Source organism: Aspergillus caelatus (assembly GCF_009193585.1).
Source record: "Aspergillus caelatus strain CBS 763.97 unplaced genomic scaffold BDV27scaffold_341, whole genome shotgun sequence".
NCBI lineage: Eukaryota > Fungi > Ascomycota > Eurotiomycetes > Eurotiales > Aspergillaceae > Aspergillus > Aspergillus caelatus.
In genome coordinates this window covers 1-19,183 of record NW_022475604.1, presented here as the reverse complement: position 1 = coordinate 19,183, position 19,183 = coordinate 1, and the positions used below count along the sequence as shown (strand labels likewise).

Genomic DNA, 19,183 nt, shown 5'->3' with positions numbered 1-19,183 from the left:
ATGTCCAAGTTGGTGGGGTTCAGTATCCGTAGTAGAAGTTCTTATCGCATCTACAGAATACCATACTACTTTGTACATGTTGAATTACCAAAATTTACCGCCAACGTCACAGTGTACAATATGCGTTACAGCCACTTATGTGTATTGTACCGTAAGACCCACTCATGGAGCTCCGGGCCTCAGGCACGGGATAAGGAGCATCATCTTTTGGGAACCGACACCGTTGCAACTTACGATTCCAACGGTCACAGCTTACTCCAGAGTCGCGAGCAAGTGTACTATCACTTGTCCCTCTGTAACTTCCATTTGAAGTGTCGGGTTGTCCTTTCTCCCTGTATCTTTCATCCCTCTTGAGTTGTCTTCGGGATCCCCTCCCTCGCTTTGATAGGGGCCATTCAAGATGGCGACCAGCCATATGCATAACCTAACTACCCTTATTAAGCGGTAAGGACCCAAATCAGCTTGCCCCAAGCACAAGCCACAGGAAACTGTCATGCGAAACATCTGTCATGCGCTTCACTTTGATGTTTCGTTATTTTAATGATGTAATAGGCTGGAAGCCGCGACCTCCCGCCTGGAGGATATGGCTATGGGACTGGATGACCCCAGTTCGCCGAAAACATTGAATGCCGCCGCTGCCCCCGAGACCGTTGCTCCTGAACCGCCAAAGCCAGCTTTCACCCCTGCACCTGCAGCTCCTGCTGTCCCACCTCAAATTGAAGACTTTGATACATTGATCAATAAGGATGTGCGGAACTTCGTGGACCTGGGAAATAAAATCGGAGACCTTGTTGCTGAACAGGTGAGACTCTCCAACTGGACGTCATTACATTGCAGTTGCGACAACCTACTGACTGGCTTTATAGTCAAAAGCCGTCTTGCAAGCTTTCGAAGCCGAGCGCACCTACCTTTATGTCTCGACGAAGGCGAAGAAGCCCGAGCCCCAGCCCCCAGAGCTCATGACGGAGCTTCACACTGCCTCCGACTCTATTAATATGATCCGCGAGTCGAATCGTGCCTCTCCACTTTTCAACCACCTCAGCGCCGTCGCCGAAGGCATCGTGGCTCTGGGATGGTTCTTTGAGCCCAAGCCAGGCGATTTTGTCAGTGAGATCGTCGGTGGCATTGAATACTATGGCAACAAGGTCTTGAAGGAGTACAAGGAAAAGTAAGACCTTCAGTATCTTGTTCAGGCGCAGAGCAAAGTACTTACGTCCTCATTAGGGATAAGACTCACGTCCAGTACATCCAATCCTACTATCAAGTCTTCAAGGCCCTTGCTGCCTATCTCAAGAAGCACTATCCGAAGGGCCTGACATGGAATGAGCAAAGCGGCATCGATGCGCTGGAAGCCCTCAGACAGGTCAAAGGTGGCTCTAGCACCGAGGCCAGCGGTTCAGCTCCTCCCCCTCCTCCCCCACCCCCTGTGCCGACGCTGAACGTGCCTGGCGGAGCTCCTCCACCACCCCCACCACCGCCTGGCGTTCCCCCGCCGCCCAGCGCGGCCCCGGGAGGTGATATGTCCGCCGTTTTTGCTCAGTTGAACCAGGGTGAGGCTATCACCTCTGGTCTCCGGAAAGTCGACAAGTCCGAAATGACGCACAAGAACCCTAGCCTTCGCGCAAGCTCAACCGTTCCGGAGCGTCCTGACTCGCAAGGCAGCATCTCTCGCTCCAAATCGCCAGCCCCGAGTAAGAAGCCTAAGCCGGAGAGCATGCGTGTCCGTAAACCTCCTCGTAAGGACCTCGAGAGCAACAAGTGGTACATCGAAAACTTCGATAACCCGGGTGAGATTGTCGAGATTCCTGCCCAGCAGAACCAGTCGATCCTCATCTCCCGTTGCAACAAGACCATCGTGAAGGTGTCCAGCAAGGCCAATGCCATCGCCATCGACAACTGCAAGGAACTCTCCATCATCGTTGACTCCCTCGTGAGCAGCCTTGATGTCATCAAGTGTACCAAATTCGCTCTCCAGATCGATGGCGTGGCGCCCACGCTCTTGCTAGACCAGGTGGACGGTGCCACAGTCTACCTCGGCCCACAGAGCTTAAACACCGAGATTTTCTCCAGCAAATGCACAGCGCTCAACATCATGCTTCCCCCCAAGGAGGGAACAGACGAAGATACCAAGGAGTGCCCGGTTCCTGAGCAGATCAAGTCCTACGTCAAGGACGGTGTCCTGGTTAACGAGATCGTCGAGCACGCAGGCTAAACACTAATAAATCTTACGACTACGCTTCGGTATATCTCGAACTTATGTGCTTGGTCAGCTGTATACCTTGGACGACATCTAGTACAGCAATAGTTGGCCGGGCTGATTTTTTGACATATACAACCAATAGAAGCACCTTTCCCCCTGGAGTTAAACTCCAATTAGATAAATAAATTCAAACTCTTTCTGTATATTTCACGTGTGTTGTTGTGTAGTGTTGACGAGAGATGGCGTTACCTTGTCAAGTCAATGTTTGTTGAGACACGTATATATATTTATTAGGCAGCCTGAGGCACTGGGCTTGGCCAACAACATATGTAGGTTTTCCTGGGTCCAATTTCCCAATCATGACATTATCAATCTTCACCTCTCATATCTTGCGTTCGACGCAGAGGACGAACCTCATCTTCAGTACCGAATCCACACCTCCTTAGACCGCAGGATTCCTCCTCCGGTGTCTGCGGAATTAGCTCCCCATATCGGATCCGCATCTCCTTCAGTGCAGAGGGTATATTTTCATCCCCCGAAGACAGCCATCACGGACAACTCGGTCAATGTTCGAACTTCCCAGAGTGGTAGTGAGAATCTGGAGAAAACCGCCATCCAATGCAGAAACGTCATTCTCACGTAGCGAGTATAACCCTAGCAAAAGGCTAAGAAGACCAGCAAGGAGGGTGAGGGAGTAAGGCAGAATGATGTTCAATGGTTGGGAAAGCGAGTATACGTTGACCATGACATTGTCCGTTAGATTAACCTTCGTGCTCCAGAGATTCTTGAGGGGGATAATCGACCCGGTGATATTTCCCAATAGAGTATTGAGGAGGCTCGCATTTACCGAGAATTGTTTGTTTCTCATGTCTGTAAGAGACAGGTCGGATAGACTAGTTCCCGTGAAGGAGTGCAGTATCGGGACATCATTAGGGTCAGGGCTTTGGTCTGGAAGCAGTGTTAGTTACATGTTCTTTCACCCCCCCCACCCCCTCCACCCCCCCAACCGAAGGCTTTTCAATGAGTTCCTCATCAAATGGGATGGCAGTTGCTTACTAAAGTCATCGCCCTGAAGATAAGCATATGTATTATAATACTCGAAGCCATCTTTATCTGGGGTAGTGGGGTCTCCTTCGCCCGATGCTGTTATATTCAAGGAACGCGAAAGGAAGCCTGCCATTGGTTACATAAGCAAAAATAGGTTTGCATCAAGGAAGAGAGGTGTCGTTGAAAAGTTGAAACGGTAATCGTCCGGAATCGATGGGGCGTTCCTCATCGGTAGGGCATTTCCAATGTCATTCAAGGTATGGAGTCTATGGACAGAGGTAGGGTCATGGACACATTGAAGAATGGTACATTATTTCGGTAGACAGTCTGAACTGTGCACTCGGCACCAGATGGAACACAGTCCAAACGATGCTCAAGGATATCGAGCCTGTAATGTTCGGTCGTGAATTCTGCAGGCCCAATGTACACGCTTGTATTCAGCTTTTTAACACCTAATCTGCCGTTGAGTTGAAACATGCTGATCTGGAGCCGCGCAGCTGCTTTCCAGTATAACTGGTCGATTGACCTGGATAGGGACGTGGACGCAGATGGATCCCAAGAGGCGTTATACCCGGTAAATGGAAAACGTGGTTGCCAAGCGCCGCGCATAGGTGCTTTTGTTTCCATGTTATATGTGTGGTTATGGTAGCTGCTTCCACACTGGAGATACGAACCAGTAAATCGTAAAACATACGAGCAGTCCGACCCACCGGGAGAGGGCATATCCCAGATCTTATTCGTGATCAGGGTTCGCTCGACGAGATATCGCACAGGGAGAGGGGAGTATTTGTTGTCTTAATCAGGTGCGATTCTGAAAATATCTTGACCATCTTTCTCCGAGTATGAAAATGAGGCCAGTGACTTGTCCGCTATAGCCGAAAATGTCATGTTACCAAGCTTTCCCGGCAAATTCATTGGGTTAGATATACGATGACGGCATGAGGCGATGAATACGTACGTCTTCTGCATTGAATGTGGGCACTGAAAAATCGACCACAATATGTTCGCGGAAGGATGGAGTAACTGTCATCGCCGGGAAACTCATAGCAATGGATGTGCACCATATGATGATTGTTATTAGAATGAGAGGCCACACTTTCTGCAAGATGACTCTATGTTGGACAAATGTCAAACTCGAGCGCATGGAGAACAGCTGCTCAATTATAGAGATCTTGAGCGACGCCGAGCGAAGGACGCGCCACAGATATTGTGTGAAGGAAAGACCCAAGCTGAAACGAAGCAACAGTCCCACAGCACTAGCCGATATTATCGAGATAGTTGTAGAGTAAGTCTGAGGAACTGGAGCCGATCGACCATCCACTGGCTTGCCTTTCAGATATGCGAAAAAGATACCATGGACGACGGCAATCACACAGGCTAGGTGATCCATTAGAAATTGAAAAGCGCATTAGAATGGCTATAGACTGTACCAAAGACATATGATAGAACCATCCAAGTCGGTGTCTTCCAGCCAATTGTCCAACTGCATGTTTGAGGATCTACACTCTGTTCCTCTGTCGTTCCCTTAGTCCTTGATTTGTTCAGCAAATGTATGATCCGGGCCCCATTCGCGTAAGAACAAGATTCATGAAGCCGACTTATCGAACGAGAACATGGCTATGAGGGTTGTAAAAGCGTTGTACGGAAACATATGATCAACATGATCTACAGGCGCTGAGTGACGGGAAGGCCATCAATACCTGTCTGAGCTTGACTTTCTTCTGTTTTTGAAAAAGTGCAATATACAAGGCTGAAACGATATGGTGAGCCTTGTCACCGATTTGCTTAACTTCTGCTTTGACATAGGGCCCACCGATCTTGTAATGACCCCCGAACCGCGGTTCACTTTTATTGATGCTATACATCGAGCAGACTTTGATTGCTACTCCTGGGCTGTTCCAGCCTATCAACGAATGATTACAGAAGACTTAGCCAAGCCAGAGTATTCACTCACTCTCGAGCTTTTTGGACACGAATTATCAAAGAGACTCCATATAATCATTGAATTCTAGGGTTTTATACATTATCGTTGTAATGCAATGCTTCCCGTTAGAGGGCTAACGCCGTCTCATTATATATGCCCTTTGGGTACTTTTGACTTTAGCTCAAGCAGAAGAAAACCACTGGTAATTACTAAACTTAACGATAACTGAAGGCAGGAATCTCACTCTGATGAGGAGGTGTAGATTTCTTTCAGCCTTCAGAAACTTGCTCATGTTGTGGTGAGGAGGATGCATATATGAGAGGTAATTTTGATTTTTAGAAAGGCGTCAACAAAGATATATTAGTTCACTCGAACGTGCCTGCCCAGCTCTGATTACCGAGAACAAAGAGTTGACATTCCAACTCACTGTATACTGAGTACTACTACTACCATGAGACACGACGTGAGAGTGGGCCGAGGCTCGGACTTCTCCGTACTATAGTCGATAATTCGAGAAATTGAGAACTGCCTAGTACACACTGCGTAAATAATAGAACGTGTCCATGACCTTTCGCTCCATACTAAAGTAAACTACTGCGTGCGCATATAACTGACTTGAAAAAGAATCTCACTATGACTGGGTGATGGTCGGTCTAGAACTCCGTACTACGGGAAAAGAATAAATGAACACTAAGATTTAATTTAATTTAAATTTATCTAGCTTGGCAACAGGCTCATGAAATGACATACAGCGCCAAGCCAACCGGTGGAACTAACCAATAAACAGGTTGTTGATGTGCTCCCATGCTAGGTATTTTGCCTAGTATACTCAAAAGCACTAAGCGATGTAACCTTGTCTGAGTCATTTACTATCGTTATCTGCTTTTTAAGTCCGTGTTTCTGGATCGAAATCGAGCAAAAGTTCCATCCCATCTGCCATGGATTTCCACCCTAGCGAGCGTCCATCCGAGGGCGATCTCTTCGAGTTCGAACGGTGGGATCGAGGTTATGACGCGGAAGATATATGCTGCGTTATCTGTGGTGCCCCAAGCTTTGTAAGCTCTTTTTCAGTTTCCCCCAAAGCAATAGCCCACTTATAAAGGTAAAGGTAGTAGTAGAGGAAGTGCGAAATCGAAACCTTGAGAGATACAAGTGGTTTGTACCACAGGCCATTCGAGCTGAGAATTACCACTATGAAAAGGATTGGGATATTGCGAGCTTGGAAAACCACGATCTACCGCTAGAAGTACTCGGGACAGATGGTGGGTTACTCTTCGAACTCTACCACGAAAACCATTAGTCTGCCAGAGAGGTTCCTGACTCCAAGGAATAGAGATCGAGATCTACGGTGTGCATTACGGAGAGCAGTTGTCAAGATTAGAACCTAGGCGTTACGGGGAGCACTCATCAAAATTAGTACACGATCTATATACAGAGTACCCGTATGTAACGGTACATTCAGAATGCCTTGATATGATGCGACGTCTGGTAGAGTATCGCCAGGTTCTTCTAAGCGCGGGAGTGACGGCTGGTCCAAAACATCCTACCACCCTCAGCCAGTTATATGAAGTGTTTGAACAGCGATTAACTAGGGTGTTGGATGGCCATCCCTACGGGCTCAAGGGTGCTCCCTACCCCCGTCGTGTAGTTGAACCGCACTGGTACTACTTTAGGGATACCAATCTTTTTCATAATGTCGCGTGGGCCTTTGGAGAGCGAAAAGTCTATGTAAGTTCTGCATAAGTATAGCCAATCGTGCTTCACTAACAACCCGCCACTAGGAGTACGAAATGGCACCCTTTCCTATCCCAGGGCTTACCCAGGAAATTCTTTCATATCTACGGCCTCTTCCGCCGTCCTTGCAAGGAAAACCTAAATTATCTCTTGAACTGGAGGCACTACCCACCGAGATCCAAGACATGATCTATAATAACCTACACCCTTTCGTCAATCCCGGGCAGACATGCACCCGTGCGTTACCATCAAGCCTGTGGCGTGACATGCTTTTCAACCGGCAGATTTTACCATGGCTTTGGGATTTAGATATATCCGCCCTACAGAGCTACCCTGTGACACCCGATGCGGGCAACTTTCTGACATATGAGGCAGATGATGTTTGGGATTGGGAGCTCCTTGTTCGGACCCTTGCACAAGTGGAGGTGTTTGAACCGGGAAACCCTTTACAGCATGCTCCACTCCGTTTGCGGAATCGTCGGCGGATCTGGAGACTACTAGAGGAGGCCGAAGATGAAGATATTGAGGAGTGGCTCGACTCTCATGTGTATAAGAGAAAATGACGTGGATATACGGAGATACTAATAAAGCCATGGTATTTAGCCGAGGTTCAGTAGCTACTGGGCATGACCTGAATACAACGCTGCCCCATTAAGAACTAAAAGTTTGGTCAGGGAATAAATTACAGAGTAAGTAGTCTTAATCCCGCTAGTCATAGTTAGTAACATGGAATGAGTCTACTTCGGCTATGTGGATTACGATATACTAACGCATACATTTGGAAAAGGTTTATTTTGAAGCCAGCAACGTCACATTGCCCCGGATAGGGGCTTTGAGATTTCCATTCCAACCATGATTGAACGCTTTTCACGGGATAGAAAATGTGAAGGATACAAACAAACCCAGGCAAGCTAACATGACCATCAATCTCCGAGATTGTGGCTTAACGCTCCCAACCTCCTCGTCCAGTCCCTGAAACTAGCCCATAATAGAATTTTTTTAGCCCACTAAGGAAGGCAAATTAGTGCTCTCGACCCCCCTAAGAGGAGGCTCGATCAAGCATTAATCAATTATGATCGGATAAATCGGATGGTCCGCTTAACTGTAAATCCTTTAGCTGGCTCGAACCGAGACCCTCTCTATATTCTTGGCGGACATGGTATAGTACCCCGTAAGCAACCATATCGACAACGACAATGTTGTATTTACATTAGGTATAGGCAACGCCTACGAGGGTATTGAAGTTAAAAATCGTGTGGCCAGCATGACCCCCAATCAAAAGTAGGACAAGCTACAGTTCAGTGACAATAGAAACGATCCCAAAGAAAAAAAAAAAAAAGAAAAAAAAAAACCTATAAGAGAAGCAACAGCAAAGGACTTCCAAGTATTTACCCGCACACGCCTTGAGACTAGAAAGCGCTGGCATGAGATCGTGCTCTTTAGGCGTTGGATCCTTTATGAACGATGTCACAGTGTTTAGCTAGATATCTCTTAGTGCTTTTCACTAAGAGCCATAGTTCCTGTACAATCTCTTTATAAATTAATCTCAATCTCACTAACTATTAGGATCTGGTCTACATACCCTTGCCCTCTATTTTGTTGAGAGCTAGCTAACCGCAATTCCGGTTACATCGCTTCCAACGTAGATGTAGTATCCCTCGGCATCCAGTATACCAGCTTCGTAAGTAACAAGGGTTGGAGGATCAGAAATAACATAAATACTCCCCATTGCATCGCCTCGACGATGACAGACAATAAGATATGCCAGCTTCTCAGGAATAACACATCCTAGCAGCTAAGAGGTTGTTGTTTCACCTTTCTCAGGTAACCCTCGTCCGTTCGTTTTATCTTGATTTCTTTTCTATAATTCCCATGGCGCCTTCCTACAGGGGAAGTTCTACCATTAGAGGTAGTTTCAATCTTTACCTAACTTTCCTTTTGTGTGCAAATTTTATTTTTTCTGACACCACTTTCGCTTATTCATGGCTCCCTCCACGGAAGGATAACGGCCCAAAGCCCACGCCTACACAAAGTGACAACGTGACGGCTTTGACTGCAGTATCAACAGCTACCATAGAATACTCCTCAGCCGTCGCGATAGAGTCGAAAGTGTCCTATCAGCTATCTCAGTTAGCTACCGTCCCGGCCATCCCTCTTCCGACGGACCTCCCATATTATGATATCCTGAATCAAGTCGTGGGCCTCATGCCCCCGCTTCAGACCGGTAGTGTGCAGAACAATAGTGTCCAAATGTTGGCGGCTATGAGGGATAATCTAAGGTCAAGTGAGAACTCGACCACGGGACACCTCCACGAGCGCGCAACCGGGCTCAAGGTCATGATTGTCGGCGACTCCATATCTCAGGGCCGAGAGTGAGACTTTACGTGGCGGTATCGGATATGGGAGTGGTTTCAGTCTCAAGGAGTTGCTGTAGACTTTGTTGGGCCTTATACAGGCACGGTACAGCCTGATAAGGCAGCACCACCGTCCCCGCCAGCATTATACGGGGAACCCCAACCAACAGGCGCGGTCAAAGTCAGTGGGGGCTACGCGAAAGAAGTGTCATCGGAATTTCCCAAAAGTCATTTCGCTGTTTGGGGCCGTGCTGCTGCTGTGGATAAAGGCCTGATCAAGGAGGTCATGGCAGCTCACCCAGCAGATTTGATGCTGCTATTACTGGGCTTTAATGATATGGGGTGGTTCTACAGTGATTCGATGGGAACTTTGGACAGTATTCATACGTTGATCAGCAATGCTCGGGCTGCAAATCCAAAGATCAAGTTTGCCATTGCTAATGTACCACAGCGGAGTTTCATTGGTGGCCGTGAGGATCTTCCTGTTAGCACCAATATATACAACTCTCTACTGCGCGATACTATTCCCAAATGGAGCACCACAGCTTCTCCAATCTATCTTGTTGAGCTGGAAGAGAACTACAACTGTCAACCTAGTTCATGTCCAGTGGGTTCCGATGGACTTCATCCAAACGCGATGGGTGAATACCAGATTGCTCGCGCCTTCTCGCAAACCCTAGTGAAGGATTTCAGGATCGGGTCATCCGCACTGAGTATACCCAATCATGTTCCTGCCAGGCCCTTACCGGTACCTAGCAATTTCAAGGTATTCGCTAGCCCTGGTGGCGTAACTGCAACATGGGATCCAGGTAAGCCATCCTGCAACTAAGTCCGGGGGATCCTTTTGCTGATTGAAGATATCTAGTCTATGGTGCGTATAACTACGACGTTCGATCCAAGATCAAGGGGGGTATCCCGAATTTCTCCTCAGGCAGCGTATCCTCCAATCGATGGGATGCTACTTGGCCTATAGATGGCTGGGAGTATGAGGTTCAGGTGCGCGCCAGTGCTGGGGACACTATCAAGGGCGACTGGACCACTACTTTAACCGCAACAGCCCATCCCCAGACAGCGGAAGCCCCTCAGAACGTGATTGTTAGCGCTACCACAACTGGTTTCGACATATCCTGGGATCCACCCACAGGCTCTTACAGTGACTCTGTTATCGAATATAACGTTCTTTACTGGGACAAGGACGCAGAATGTGATTTTATTACCGGAGCCGCGTTTACAGGCACTTCGGCCCACATAGATAGCCTAGTTGCAGGGCACCGTTACTTCGTGGCCGTTGAGACCTGGAATGCCGCTGGACAGGGCTTTCCAGCTGTGGTTCGAAGTGTTATTCCTGGCGCTGGCACTCCACCACCCCCAACGGACCTGAAGATCATCGCAGCGGATCAAACCACAGTCCATCTTACGTGGGATAGCCTCTCTGCTGCGGCGGGCTACCGGCTTTGGTTACGCAATGTAAATGCCACAGGCAGTAAGCTTGAGGCATTGAACTACACGGTGGAAGCTGCTTGTAGTGATCAATACTATCTGTTTCCCGGTACATGGAACTATGAGTGGTGTGTTAGCGCTTTCAATGGAAATGCGGAGTCTGCCAAAGGGAAATGTGTCCTCGCCCCATCCCCGGACGAAGACGGTGGTGCGGCACCAACCTGCCCACCCGCTCATCAATGGTGTCCGAATGGTGGTGGCGTCGGAGGTGGCAGTGGTGGAGGAGGAGGCTCCGGAGGCGGTGGTGATAGCGGTGGCAGCAGCGGTGGTACTACGGAAGAGCCATGGCCGGTAGTCACCAATGGTCAATGCAAAGGTCCGGATTGTAAGAACGGACAATGTACGGGGCTTCTTTGCGCTTCCTTTGGCTGCAGTGGATCAGGCTGCTTGAATGGCGTCTGTACTGCCTTTGGGCAATGTACTGTCCATGGATGTCTTGGATCCGGATGCAGAGATGGTGTCTGTGTGGCGGACGACTGCATCACGGCCGGCTGCGTGGGGGATAACTGCGGAGAAGATGGAAAGTGTACTGGCGACCGCTGTATTGGTCTGGGCTGTTCTGGATCTGATTGTGGAAAGGATGGTATCTGCACCGGTCCGGATTGTTGGGAAGGGACATGCAGTGGTAGCGGATGTGCCAACGGGATTTGCTCCGGTAGCAAATGTTCGAGCTATGATGGCTGTGTCGGCAAGGACTGCAACAACGGTTCCTGCAAGGGAGACGACTGCAGCAGCTGCTCGGGCTCAGACTGTCGTGATGGTGACTGCACCGGTGACAACTGCATCGGATGTACGGGGCCTGACTGTCATAACGGCCAATGTACTGGTTCGAACTGCTACGGCTGCACGGGTCGGGACTGCCATCATGGGAGCTGTAGGGGAGAGCATTGCAGCAGCTGTGTAGGATCAGATTGTGTCGTTTCTAATGGCAAGAGCGGCTGTAGGGGAAAGCATTGCACCAGTTGCACAGGTCTCGGTTGTTCGTGCTTCGGATTGAGCTGTGGCTGCAGTGGTTCGGGATGCAGCGGCTGTACTGGTCTCGGGTGTAGCTGCACCGGGTTATTCTGCGGTTGTACAGGTCCTACATGCACTAGCTGTCAGGGTCTGGGCTGCATGTGTAGTGAGGCTGGCGGTTGCAGTGGTGGAGAGGAAGGAGGTGGAGGCGGCGACGACGATGGGTCGACACCAACCGATCCGTCGTGCAGCATCAAAGAGACGGCCACTATCTGCGCTGAATATTGTGCTGTGACGACTAACGCAGCTGCCACGACAACAACCTCGTGCACGTCGACCACTTGCATGCCAACCGTGGGCTGCAGTGTGACTGGGACGACAACTTCGACAATCACCTCGACGAGCAGCGCTGATTGTCCCTTTGTAACGGACCCTGTCGCCGGCGAGAACCCAACCGACAACTGCAGACCATGTGCCTGGGCCTTTGACTCTGTTTCAGATGTAGACACGGAAGGAAATCTGAGAATCCGAGACGGCTTTCAACCTAACTATGCTACTATTACAGCGCAGGCAGTAGCTCCTACTCATGCTGGTCTGGAGAAGAGGGCCCCTGCGGTAACTGTTACTGCCCTTGGGGGTTGCAAGTTCACACCGGGGGCATCTGTTACCATCCCAGCCTACAAAGGGCCACAGAACTATATCAATTCAGCCATCGATGGAGAACTTCCTGCGTCCCTCTCCATGTCCCGATGGTACAGCAAGACGACGGTTAACTGTGCACCCACAACCACCATGATTTCCGATCGCCAGATACGGCCTTTCCTAGGAAATGACAATCAGTCACCGACTATCGAACATTGCTGTAAGTATCCTTTCGACATCTCAAATAGGTACTCAAAGAGGCACTAGAATTGCAATTTGCGGCTAACGGCTCATAGTTGAATTGAACTGGATGGACCGCTTCTGGGATTATCTGTTTACAGAACAACACTACTCCTGCGACAACTTCAACCGACTCATGTTCGACAACTGCAACAATCTTCAGCCGGTTTATAATAACTTACCGGGTGACAACAAGTGGGACTTTATTGGTATAACTCAAGAGCTGAATAAGTTCAAGGCAATGGTACGTTAGAGTCTCCGTTGTTCAACGGTTCTGCTGACACATACGATGGCAGATAGGGGGTGACTACGAAGCGCATGTTGTCAAGCAAAGCGAGAATGCTCGTAAGAAAATTATAGTGGAAAAGAAACCGTGGAAGGCTTCAGAAGCAATCATAAGGGCCCGAATGGGGATTCTAGAAAAAATCGTTCTTGCATGCGATATATGGACATCAAGCGACATCTTCGGTCCACTTGATTCAACAAATTATAGGATATACTCCACTTTGTATGTGATCTCCCCATCTTTGGATGACGTGCCTTAACTGAGACACAATAATAACCATTTCTCTTAGGAAGGACCTTGATGCCGATCTAGCGGCCACATATAGATATTGGATGACAAATGTCAGGATTCCCCGGCAGATGAAGGCAGGAAGCCGAGAAGCTGCACTCTTGGTCACATCCATTGAGGACGGACTCAACATCGCGACTACCAAGGCCTTGGAAACAGCAGATGGAGCAGATCGTCTGAGTGAATACCACCAAGCGTTGCAGGCTATACGTGAGAGATACCACCTTGACGGCACCGGGAACGTGTGCAACAAGCCCATCAATCTGAACTGGGATAGGGTTACTACACCTGGCGACCTGAGACCCCCCCCTCTTGCTCGCCGAGATTCATGTCCATTCCCAATCACGACCAAGGACCCTACCAACCCTACTAGCACATCTACTGCTCCAACAACGACTACCACATCTTTATCTATCCCAACAGCGACCAAATCCAGCGATCCGATTTACTGCTTCAATGAGCACAACGATGGCTCCTACGTGCCATTCAAAGTCACTGGGGCAAAGGCAGCGATGGAAGCACTTTGCTATAACGGCAACTCTTTAAAGCCTGGAGGACCTCCGTACACGTATGTATACAGCGATCCTTCTGGAACCAACGTGATTGGATCTGTTCAATGGGCCCCCGATCAGTCTGGCTGCAAGCCCGAGAAGGAAGTCGAGATGAAAATTCACGTACGTGCCCATGTTTCCCCCATGTTATTTACAGCACTAATCAGACCTTTAAAATTAGTGCGAAACTGCGATGGAGCATTGCTTCTCCAAATGTAGAAATCCTACCGAGGGATATGGTGGTGCTTTTGTTGAAAATCAAGGGTTTGGTTGCATTCAGTGGATGCTTTATGCGCAGAAGAGCAACACGCAGTGCAGCTGCAACGAAAATGGGTGTACACCTGATAGCCCTGCATGTTGTGCTAATGGGTCCTGTGGTACGAGTAATTCGTTGATGTCGGCGGAGATGAAGTTGATCTCGCTGTATGAGGTAGATCCTGCGCTGAGCCTAAGTTTGAACACGAAGAGTACAGAGGACGATTTGAACGCTTGATATTGGTCCACCGATATCAAGAAGTGGCAGTCGTGCTCTGTATTATGTCTCACTAACAACGACAATATGTTTTATTCTTTCTATGCTCATGTATTCATATCATTGTTGTCAGCTGAAGCCCGTCTCCTGGTAACAGGGCCGATGATATAACACCTCTCCAGTCCACCCAAGGGGTGTCTACGAGTAGTATCTAGCTAATTACTTTCACATACCCTACAACTCTACGGGTATCATAGCAAATCTCGCTTATGTATCATGAGGAAATAATGCGTTCAACCCTCCCAATTTGGGAAAGAGAGAGAACGGGTATATTCTATATCATATGTAGAGCCAAAAGGCTTAATTATAATTGTCATCATAGCCCTCTTCCAATTTCACCAAGTCTCCATTTCCCTTCAGTCAAATGAAAATACCAACATATGAATCTCTTACTGACCATGATGTCAGGAGCTGGACAACTCTCCCTGAGCTGATAACCAAGTCGCGCGAGTCCATCTTCTATGACGAGTCTCGCATGGTATTAGTACACATAGACGAATGGAAAGGTTGAACTAAGCACAACAAGGACTGACTCTGGATACTATAGAGCTACGTGTTTACAGTACAGTTCCTTAACTTCATCTAGGCGTCTGTTTCTTTCCACGTTGCGCATCTTCTTCTTTATGAGTGCCCGGATTATAGCTACTTGCCAATCGTCCCTCGCAGCGTTTTTTGCCTCTGGATATTTTTACCTCGAAAATACTTCTTCCTGTGGCTGTCTTTGCCAATATGTGATGGGAGGCATGAAGAGCGGGAGTAAAGAAATATGGGATATCGTAGAATGGTTAGAAATGAAATTATTCAACGAAATTCGGTGACTTGTAGGGAATACATGTCTTTACAAGTGAGCAAAGGACTCATATTTGACGGTTCATGGAAGTATACCATCTAGCTTGGGGCTTTTTGCTGCGCACTGAGCTGTAGCCTGTAATATAGAGTACTCACCGAGCAAGGTCTTGACTACTGTCACTCAAGAGGAGACACCCAAACTAGGGAATTCCAGGTCAAGAAAATCCGGTTCGGATAGATACGTACATATTTCAGAAGAACTTTCTGTCAATGTATATGCGTATGTGTTATTCTGTTTAAGAATATATTTAACCTAAGTAACCAATCTCCCACACAGCCAGAACAAAACACGTTAGAAAAACACTCAATACTCGAAAGACAGATGGCCTTCTCCGGTACTCAAACTGAACTCTGTACGCCTTAACAAAACAAACGAATCAGTAAAGAGAGGAGACTTCCTGATCTCCGAAGCATTGTTGACGCCTTGAATTAAATAGATGAGAAGTTGGGTATTAAATGTACGTATGTCATGCGCCCTTGGCTGCCCCGTGTAGATTTGTGGAAAACGGGAGGCGATCGTGTTCATGTCCAGAAGATGAGCCTGCACCTTGAATGTCAGTTAGGCAGCGAGTGTCCTGCATCGTGGTAACAAGTCAACGAGAAAAAGAAATAGAAAAAAAAAAAAAAAAGGCTAAAATAAAGACGATGTATACTGATGGAGATGTGGAGCGGCCCAGGTGGATTGTGTCGACGGGCGATTTGGCAATCTTGGTTGGCTTTAATTGATGCCTGATGAATTATGCTTTTGTACATCTAGTCCTCTCAGGCGTTTGGCGAGTAGGCTTTCGCCAGCTTCAGAGCAGCTCTTGGGACTAAATGGATAGCCACCGTATCCAACGTCCCCTTTGGTGAGTTTACTATACGTTCCACTACCAGTTTGATAGGTTTCGGCTGCATCGTAGTTATGCAGGGGAAGCACTTCTTCCCTTAGGGACGGAATGGGGCGGAAAGGATGAGGAGCTCGCTGCGCTGAGCGGGCATCCTTCAAATTACTAGAGAAAGCCTGCGCTTCAATGGCTGGCATTGGTGCTGCAGGCTGGCCCTCTCGTCCACACGGGGAAGGGAGATCGGGCAATGAAGCTGGAACGGATCCTTGATCAACAGCCGGTTTTCGGCATCCTCTATCCGTTACTATCTTCGTATTCAACTGCGTCTGATTGATATCACGAGCAGGCTTATACGGCATATATCGGGGCTCCGGATGCTGAATCTCATTCCGGAGCCTTTCTTTGCCGTCAGGAACTCGATTAGCAAAAACAATACGGATGCTTGAGTGTAGATAGAAACGGCCCTTGGACGGACAGCATATGTTCAAATGTATCAGATACCTCAGGATGGGCTTGTCCTTTGGATCCTCCGATGAGTTCAAGGACGCCTCGGGACGATCAGTCCCGTAGTTCTTCCGCGCAGTCAACGGCATATCGATGACAGGACCCGCTGAATAGCTTCTCTGCCGAATAAATGTCTTGGTACCAGGTTCCATGTCACTGAGATCGTATGGAATCAAAAATAATTTTACAGCTGTCTTGTTCGGGTTCTTAATCATCACTTGGAGCTGGCCCTGTTGAGGTATTCGATAGCAACCCCCTGGCGGACATCTGGGCGACTCGGCCCTTCTGTGTCTCTTCTCTCGTCTGCGGAGAGAATCTTGGTCATTGGCCCTCGGCGGTGGTGGATTGTCTGTCATTTCACCGCGGGCACCTGCGGGGCTTTGATGATGCCTGCGACGTCGACTCGAAGCTGCTGTGTCCTTTGGAAGGGAGTTTTCCAAGTCTATCAAGCCAACATAAGGACTGGGGTTATCGTCCGATATCGAGCGGCCGCTACCCGAAGTGGGATAGCTGTAGAAAACTGCCGGAAACGGAATTGTGACGTGGGGCGGGCACTTGAGATTCGCTTTACATTTTCCTTTCCCCAAAACCCCTATTTGCGCCGTGAAATCGAGTGGCTTTGATGGATTCATCGACATTCTCCCACGTAGAATAGATTCTTCATAGGATCCGACCAACGGTGCATGCGGTCTGGAAGACTTTTCCGACGCAAGTGAGGGCCTCCTGGTTCTGGGGGATGGACAATGTACCGAAGATGCCAATTGAAGAGTATACGCCGAGTTTAAAGACCGGCGAGGATTACAATGATGGAACGGGAGCGGTTCATTCCATTTCCCGGGGGAATGGTTGGACTGGAAATTGAACGCATCTCGATGGGTTGTGGGCGACGATTGAAGGTGCCGGAAAGACTCGGGCGGTAGCGTACGGCGCCGGCTGGCCCTCTCCAAGGGACCAAGCTGCTCAGATAAATCGGTTCTGACAGAAAAATCTAAATCGGTATTATTCGCCTGGTATACAAGAGGGCTTGTCGGCGCCTTTAGGACGTAGCTAGAAGAGAAGGAGCCCACAGACGGTGCCCGCGAGCGGGATGGTGGCCTTGCGTTTTCATTAGACACATTGACTGTGATAGATGGCGGTCTCGTGGGCGATGCAAAAACGGGAGCCGTGAACCAGGGAGCAGTTGGGGAAGAGCCCAGAAGGGGGAAACGTGAGCCGGAATCAAGTCCGGGTAGCGGTGACTGCGGCAATGGTTGCGGATCTTGACGGGCCCCTTCTCGAAAGTCGCCAGAATGCAGTGCTGACCGAGGGCGTTGGATATCAGCTGGGGAGCCTAATTCTTGACCATTTGTACCCGGGCTATCACTAGGAATGCCTTGCTCAATAAATCCAGCTTTCATGTCGGACGTCTTGTCCGGTGTGCGGGAGATGCAATGGCCAGCATTTGAATCTCCATACTATATCATAACCCATGTGAGCAAATGCGCATGCCGCAAAAACACAGTTTTCTTATCATTTTTTTTTTTTTTTTTGGGAAGAGTTGTGCCTTTCTAGAGGAGATAGTATACGTACCAGCCTATGCGCCCAAGCCGAGGTATCGGCGCTCTTGATGTAATGAATCAATTCCTCTCGGTCGCAGGTACGCAGATCTGATGGACTGCAATCCGATAGAGATGTCTCACCAGGGAAATTAGTACGCCTCCCCGAGGATTCCAGCTCTCCATGATGACGGGCCCACGAGGAGGCCCCAACTTGACGCTCATCTTCTCTTATCGGTGGGTGGTCATCCGACCATAGGTCATAGAACCGCTGACGATCTGGATCCTGGAATATGGGCATGATCACCGGGGGTTAGTTAGTATTGACTGGAAATAAAAAAAGCTATACATCCCAACGAAAGATAGTTAGGCCGACGGGAAGGTACAAGGGCGCATGAGGGAAGTAACGAAGGTATAAACGGAAAAGATGTTGGGGTTGAAGTGGCGGTCTTTGTCAGGAGTAGACTTGAGGTATGACGGGGATCGGTCTATGGACGGAACTGAAGTAAGGTGATGCGACGTGGGTGAGCTAAAGTTTGTTAGTTGGGAGGGAATTTGGGTGAGCTATTTCAATGACGAGAGTATAATTGAGTCATGAGGCGCGTGAAACGACATGGGGTGGGCTTTTTGGTCCACCGCGAACAAATCCGTTGGCTTCGGTTTTTTTTTTTTTTTTTTTTCCTTCTTGGGCGGAGGGGAACGGGATTAAATTGCAATGGGATCATTGAAATTTCCCAAATCCACGGGTAACGTTACCGTTTGGTTACCATTATCTACTTTTCCCTTATCGCAATCCATCTCTTGACAAAGTAAGTCTGAATGTATCATTGTATGAACTAAGATCCTAAGGTACCCATATATTTTTTTTTTTTCTTCTTCTGTCTCTTTAAACACCCGGGAGTAGATCATTGTGTCATTACAACATCTACCACTTTCATCTTTCCCCCTCCGTGACACCTCATATGCGCGCACCCTCGTCCTGCGTGAAACTATTGATAATCGGAACATTCTGCACGGGGAAAACCAAAGTCTACACTTCCTAAAGATTTTACCTACTGTCCGCCAACAACGTTCCGTTTCTTTTCCTTCGTACAACTGAACCACTTGCCACGTCAATTGTTGCCCAACAAGATCCAAAACCAAGTGAATCATTCAAAACAGTCAAACTACCTAGCCCAAGGTCCGTACCGACTAAGGCAGACAACAAAAAAAAAAA

At 48.5% G+C, this 19,183-nt stretch overlaps 6 protein-coding genes across 6 annotated transcripts; 3 read left to right on the top strand and 3 right to left on the bottom strand.

The window, feature by feature from the left end:
• The first annotated feature begins 215 nt into the window (after positions 1-215).
• capA (adenylate cyclase-binding protein) lies at positions 216-2,444 on the top strand. The gene is made up of 4 exons (XM_032077362.1): positions 216-444; positions 553-802; positions 867-1,168; positions 1,225-2,444. The coding sequence occupies exons 1-4, from the start codon at positions 401-403 to the stop codon at positions 2,210-2,212; spliced, it is 1,584 nt and encodes a 527-aa protein (XP_031921426.1). The 5' UTR covers positions 216-400; the 3' UTR covers positions 2,213-2,444.
• A 264-nt stretch (positions 2,445-2,708) lies between these two features.
• BDV27DRAFT_163667 (uncharacterized protein) lies at positions 2,709-3,380 on the bottom strand (the record flags this gene model as incomplete). The annotated part of the gene is made up of 2 exons (XM_032073580.1): positions 2,709-3,148; positions 3,257-3,380. 2 exons carry the CDS (start codon positions 3,378-3,380, stop codon positions 2,709-2,711), a joined length of 564 nt encoding a protein of 187 aa, XP_031921425.1.
• Positions 3,381-3,499: 119 nt separating this feature from the next.
• BDV27DRAFT_163666 (uncharacterized protein) lies at positions 3,500-4,736 on the bottom strand (the record flags this gene model as incomplete). Its single annotated transcript, XM_032073579.1, has 3 exons — positions 3,500-3,979; positions 4,206-4,624; positions 4,697-4,736. 3 exons carry the CDS (start codon positions 4,734-4,736, stop codon positions 3,500-3,502), a joined length of 939 nt encoding a protein of 312 aa, XP_031921424.1.
• Positions 4,737-6,108: 1,372 nt separating this feature from the next.
• BDV27DRAFT_137882 (uncharacterized protein) lies at positions 6,109-7,918 on the top strand (the record flags this gene model as incomplete). Its single annotated transcript, XM_032069092.1, has 5 exons — positions 6,109-6,226; positions 6,280-6,433; positions 6,505-6,899; positions 6,953-7,594; positions 7,693-7,918. Coding segments are annotated over 4 exons (1,183 nt in total), but the record flags the coding sequence as incomplete, so codon positions are not given.
• Positions 7,919-9,110: 1,192 nt separating this feature from the next.
• On the top strand, positions 9,111-14,213 carry BDV27DRAFT_169539 (uncharacterized protein; the record flags this gene model as incomplete). Its single annotated transcript, XM_032075067.1, has 7 exons — positions 9,111-9,248; positions 9,312-10,068; positions 10,125-11,699; positions 12,652-12,839; positions 12,892-13,103; positions 13,171-13,843; positions 13,902-14,213. The coding sequence occupies 7 exons, from the start codon at positions 9,111-9,113 to the stop codon at positions 14,211-14,213; spliced, it is 3,855 nt and encodes a 1,284-aa protein (XP_031921422.1).
• Positions 14,214-15,708: 1,495 nt separating this feature from the next.
• Positions 15,709-18,610, bottom strand: BDV27DRAFT_137877 (uncharacterized protein). The gene is made up of 2 exons (XM_032069091.1): positions 18,002-18,610; positions 15,709-17,886 (listed from the first exon to the last, which is right to left on the bottom strand). The coding sequence occupies exons 1-2, from the start codon at positions 18,266-18,268 to the stop codon at positions 15,820-15,822; spliced, it is 2,334 nt and encodes a 777-aa protein (XP_031921421.1). The 5' UTR covers positions 18,269-18,610; the 3' UTR covers positions 15,709-15,819.
• Between the last annotated feature and the right edge of the window lie 573 nt (positions 18,611-19,183).

What these genes read in the sequence shown, in the direction of transcription:
- capA (XM_032077362.1), top strand. Translation starts at nt 401, where the DNA reads ATGGCGACCAGCCATATGCATAACCTAACTACCCTTATTAAGCG. An exon ending in CTAACTACCCTTATTAAGCG is followed by an intron (nt 445 to 552) that starts GTAAGGACCCAA and finishes ATGATGTAATAG; the next exon opens with GCTGGAAGCCGCGACCTCCC. An exon ending in GAGACCTTGTTGCTGAACAG is followed by an intron (nt 803 to 866) that starts GTGAGACTCTCC and finishes CTGGCTTTATAG; the next exon opens with TCAAAAGCCGTCTTGCAAGC.
- BDV27DRAFT_137877 (XM_032069091.1), bottom strand. Translation starts at nt 18,268, where the DNA reads ATGCCCATATTCCAGGATCCAGATCGTCAGCGGTTCTATGACCTATGG. An exon ending in CGGCTTGGGCGCATAGGCTG is followed by an intron (nt 17,887 to 18,001) that starts GTACGTATACTA and finishes GTTATGATATAG; the next exon opens with TATGGAGATTCAAATGCTGG.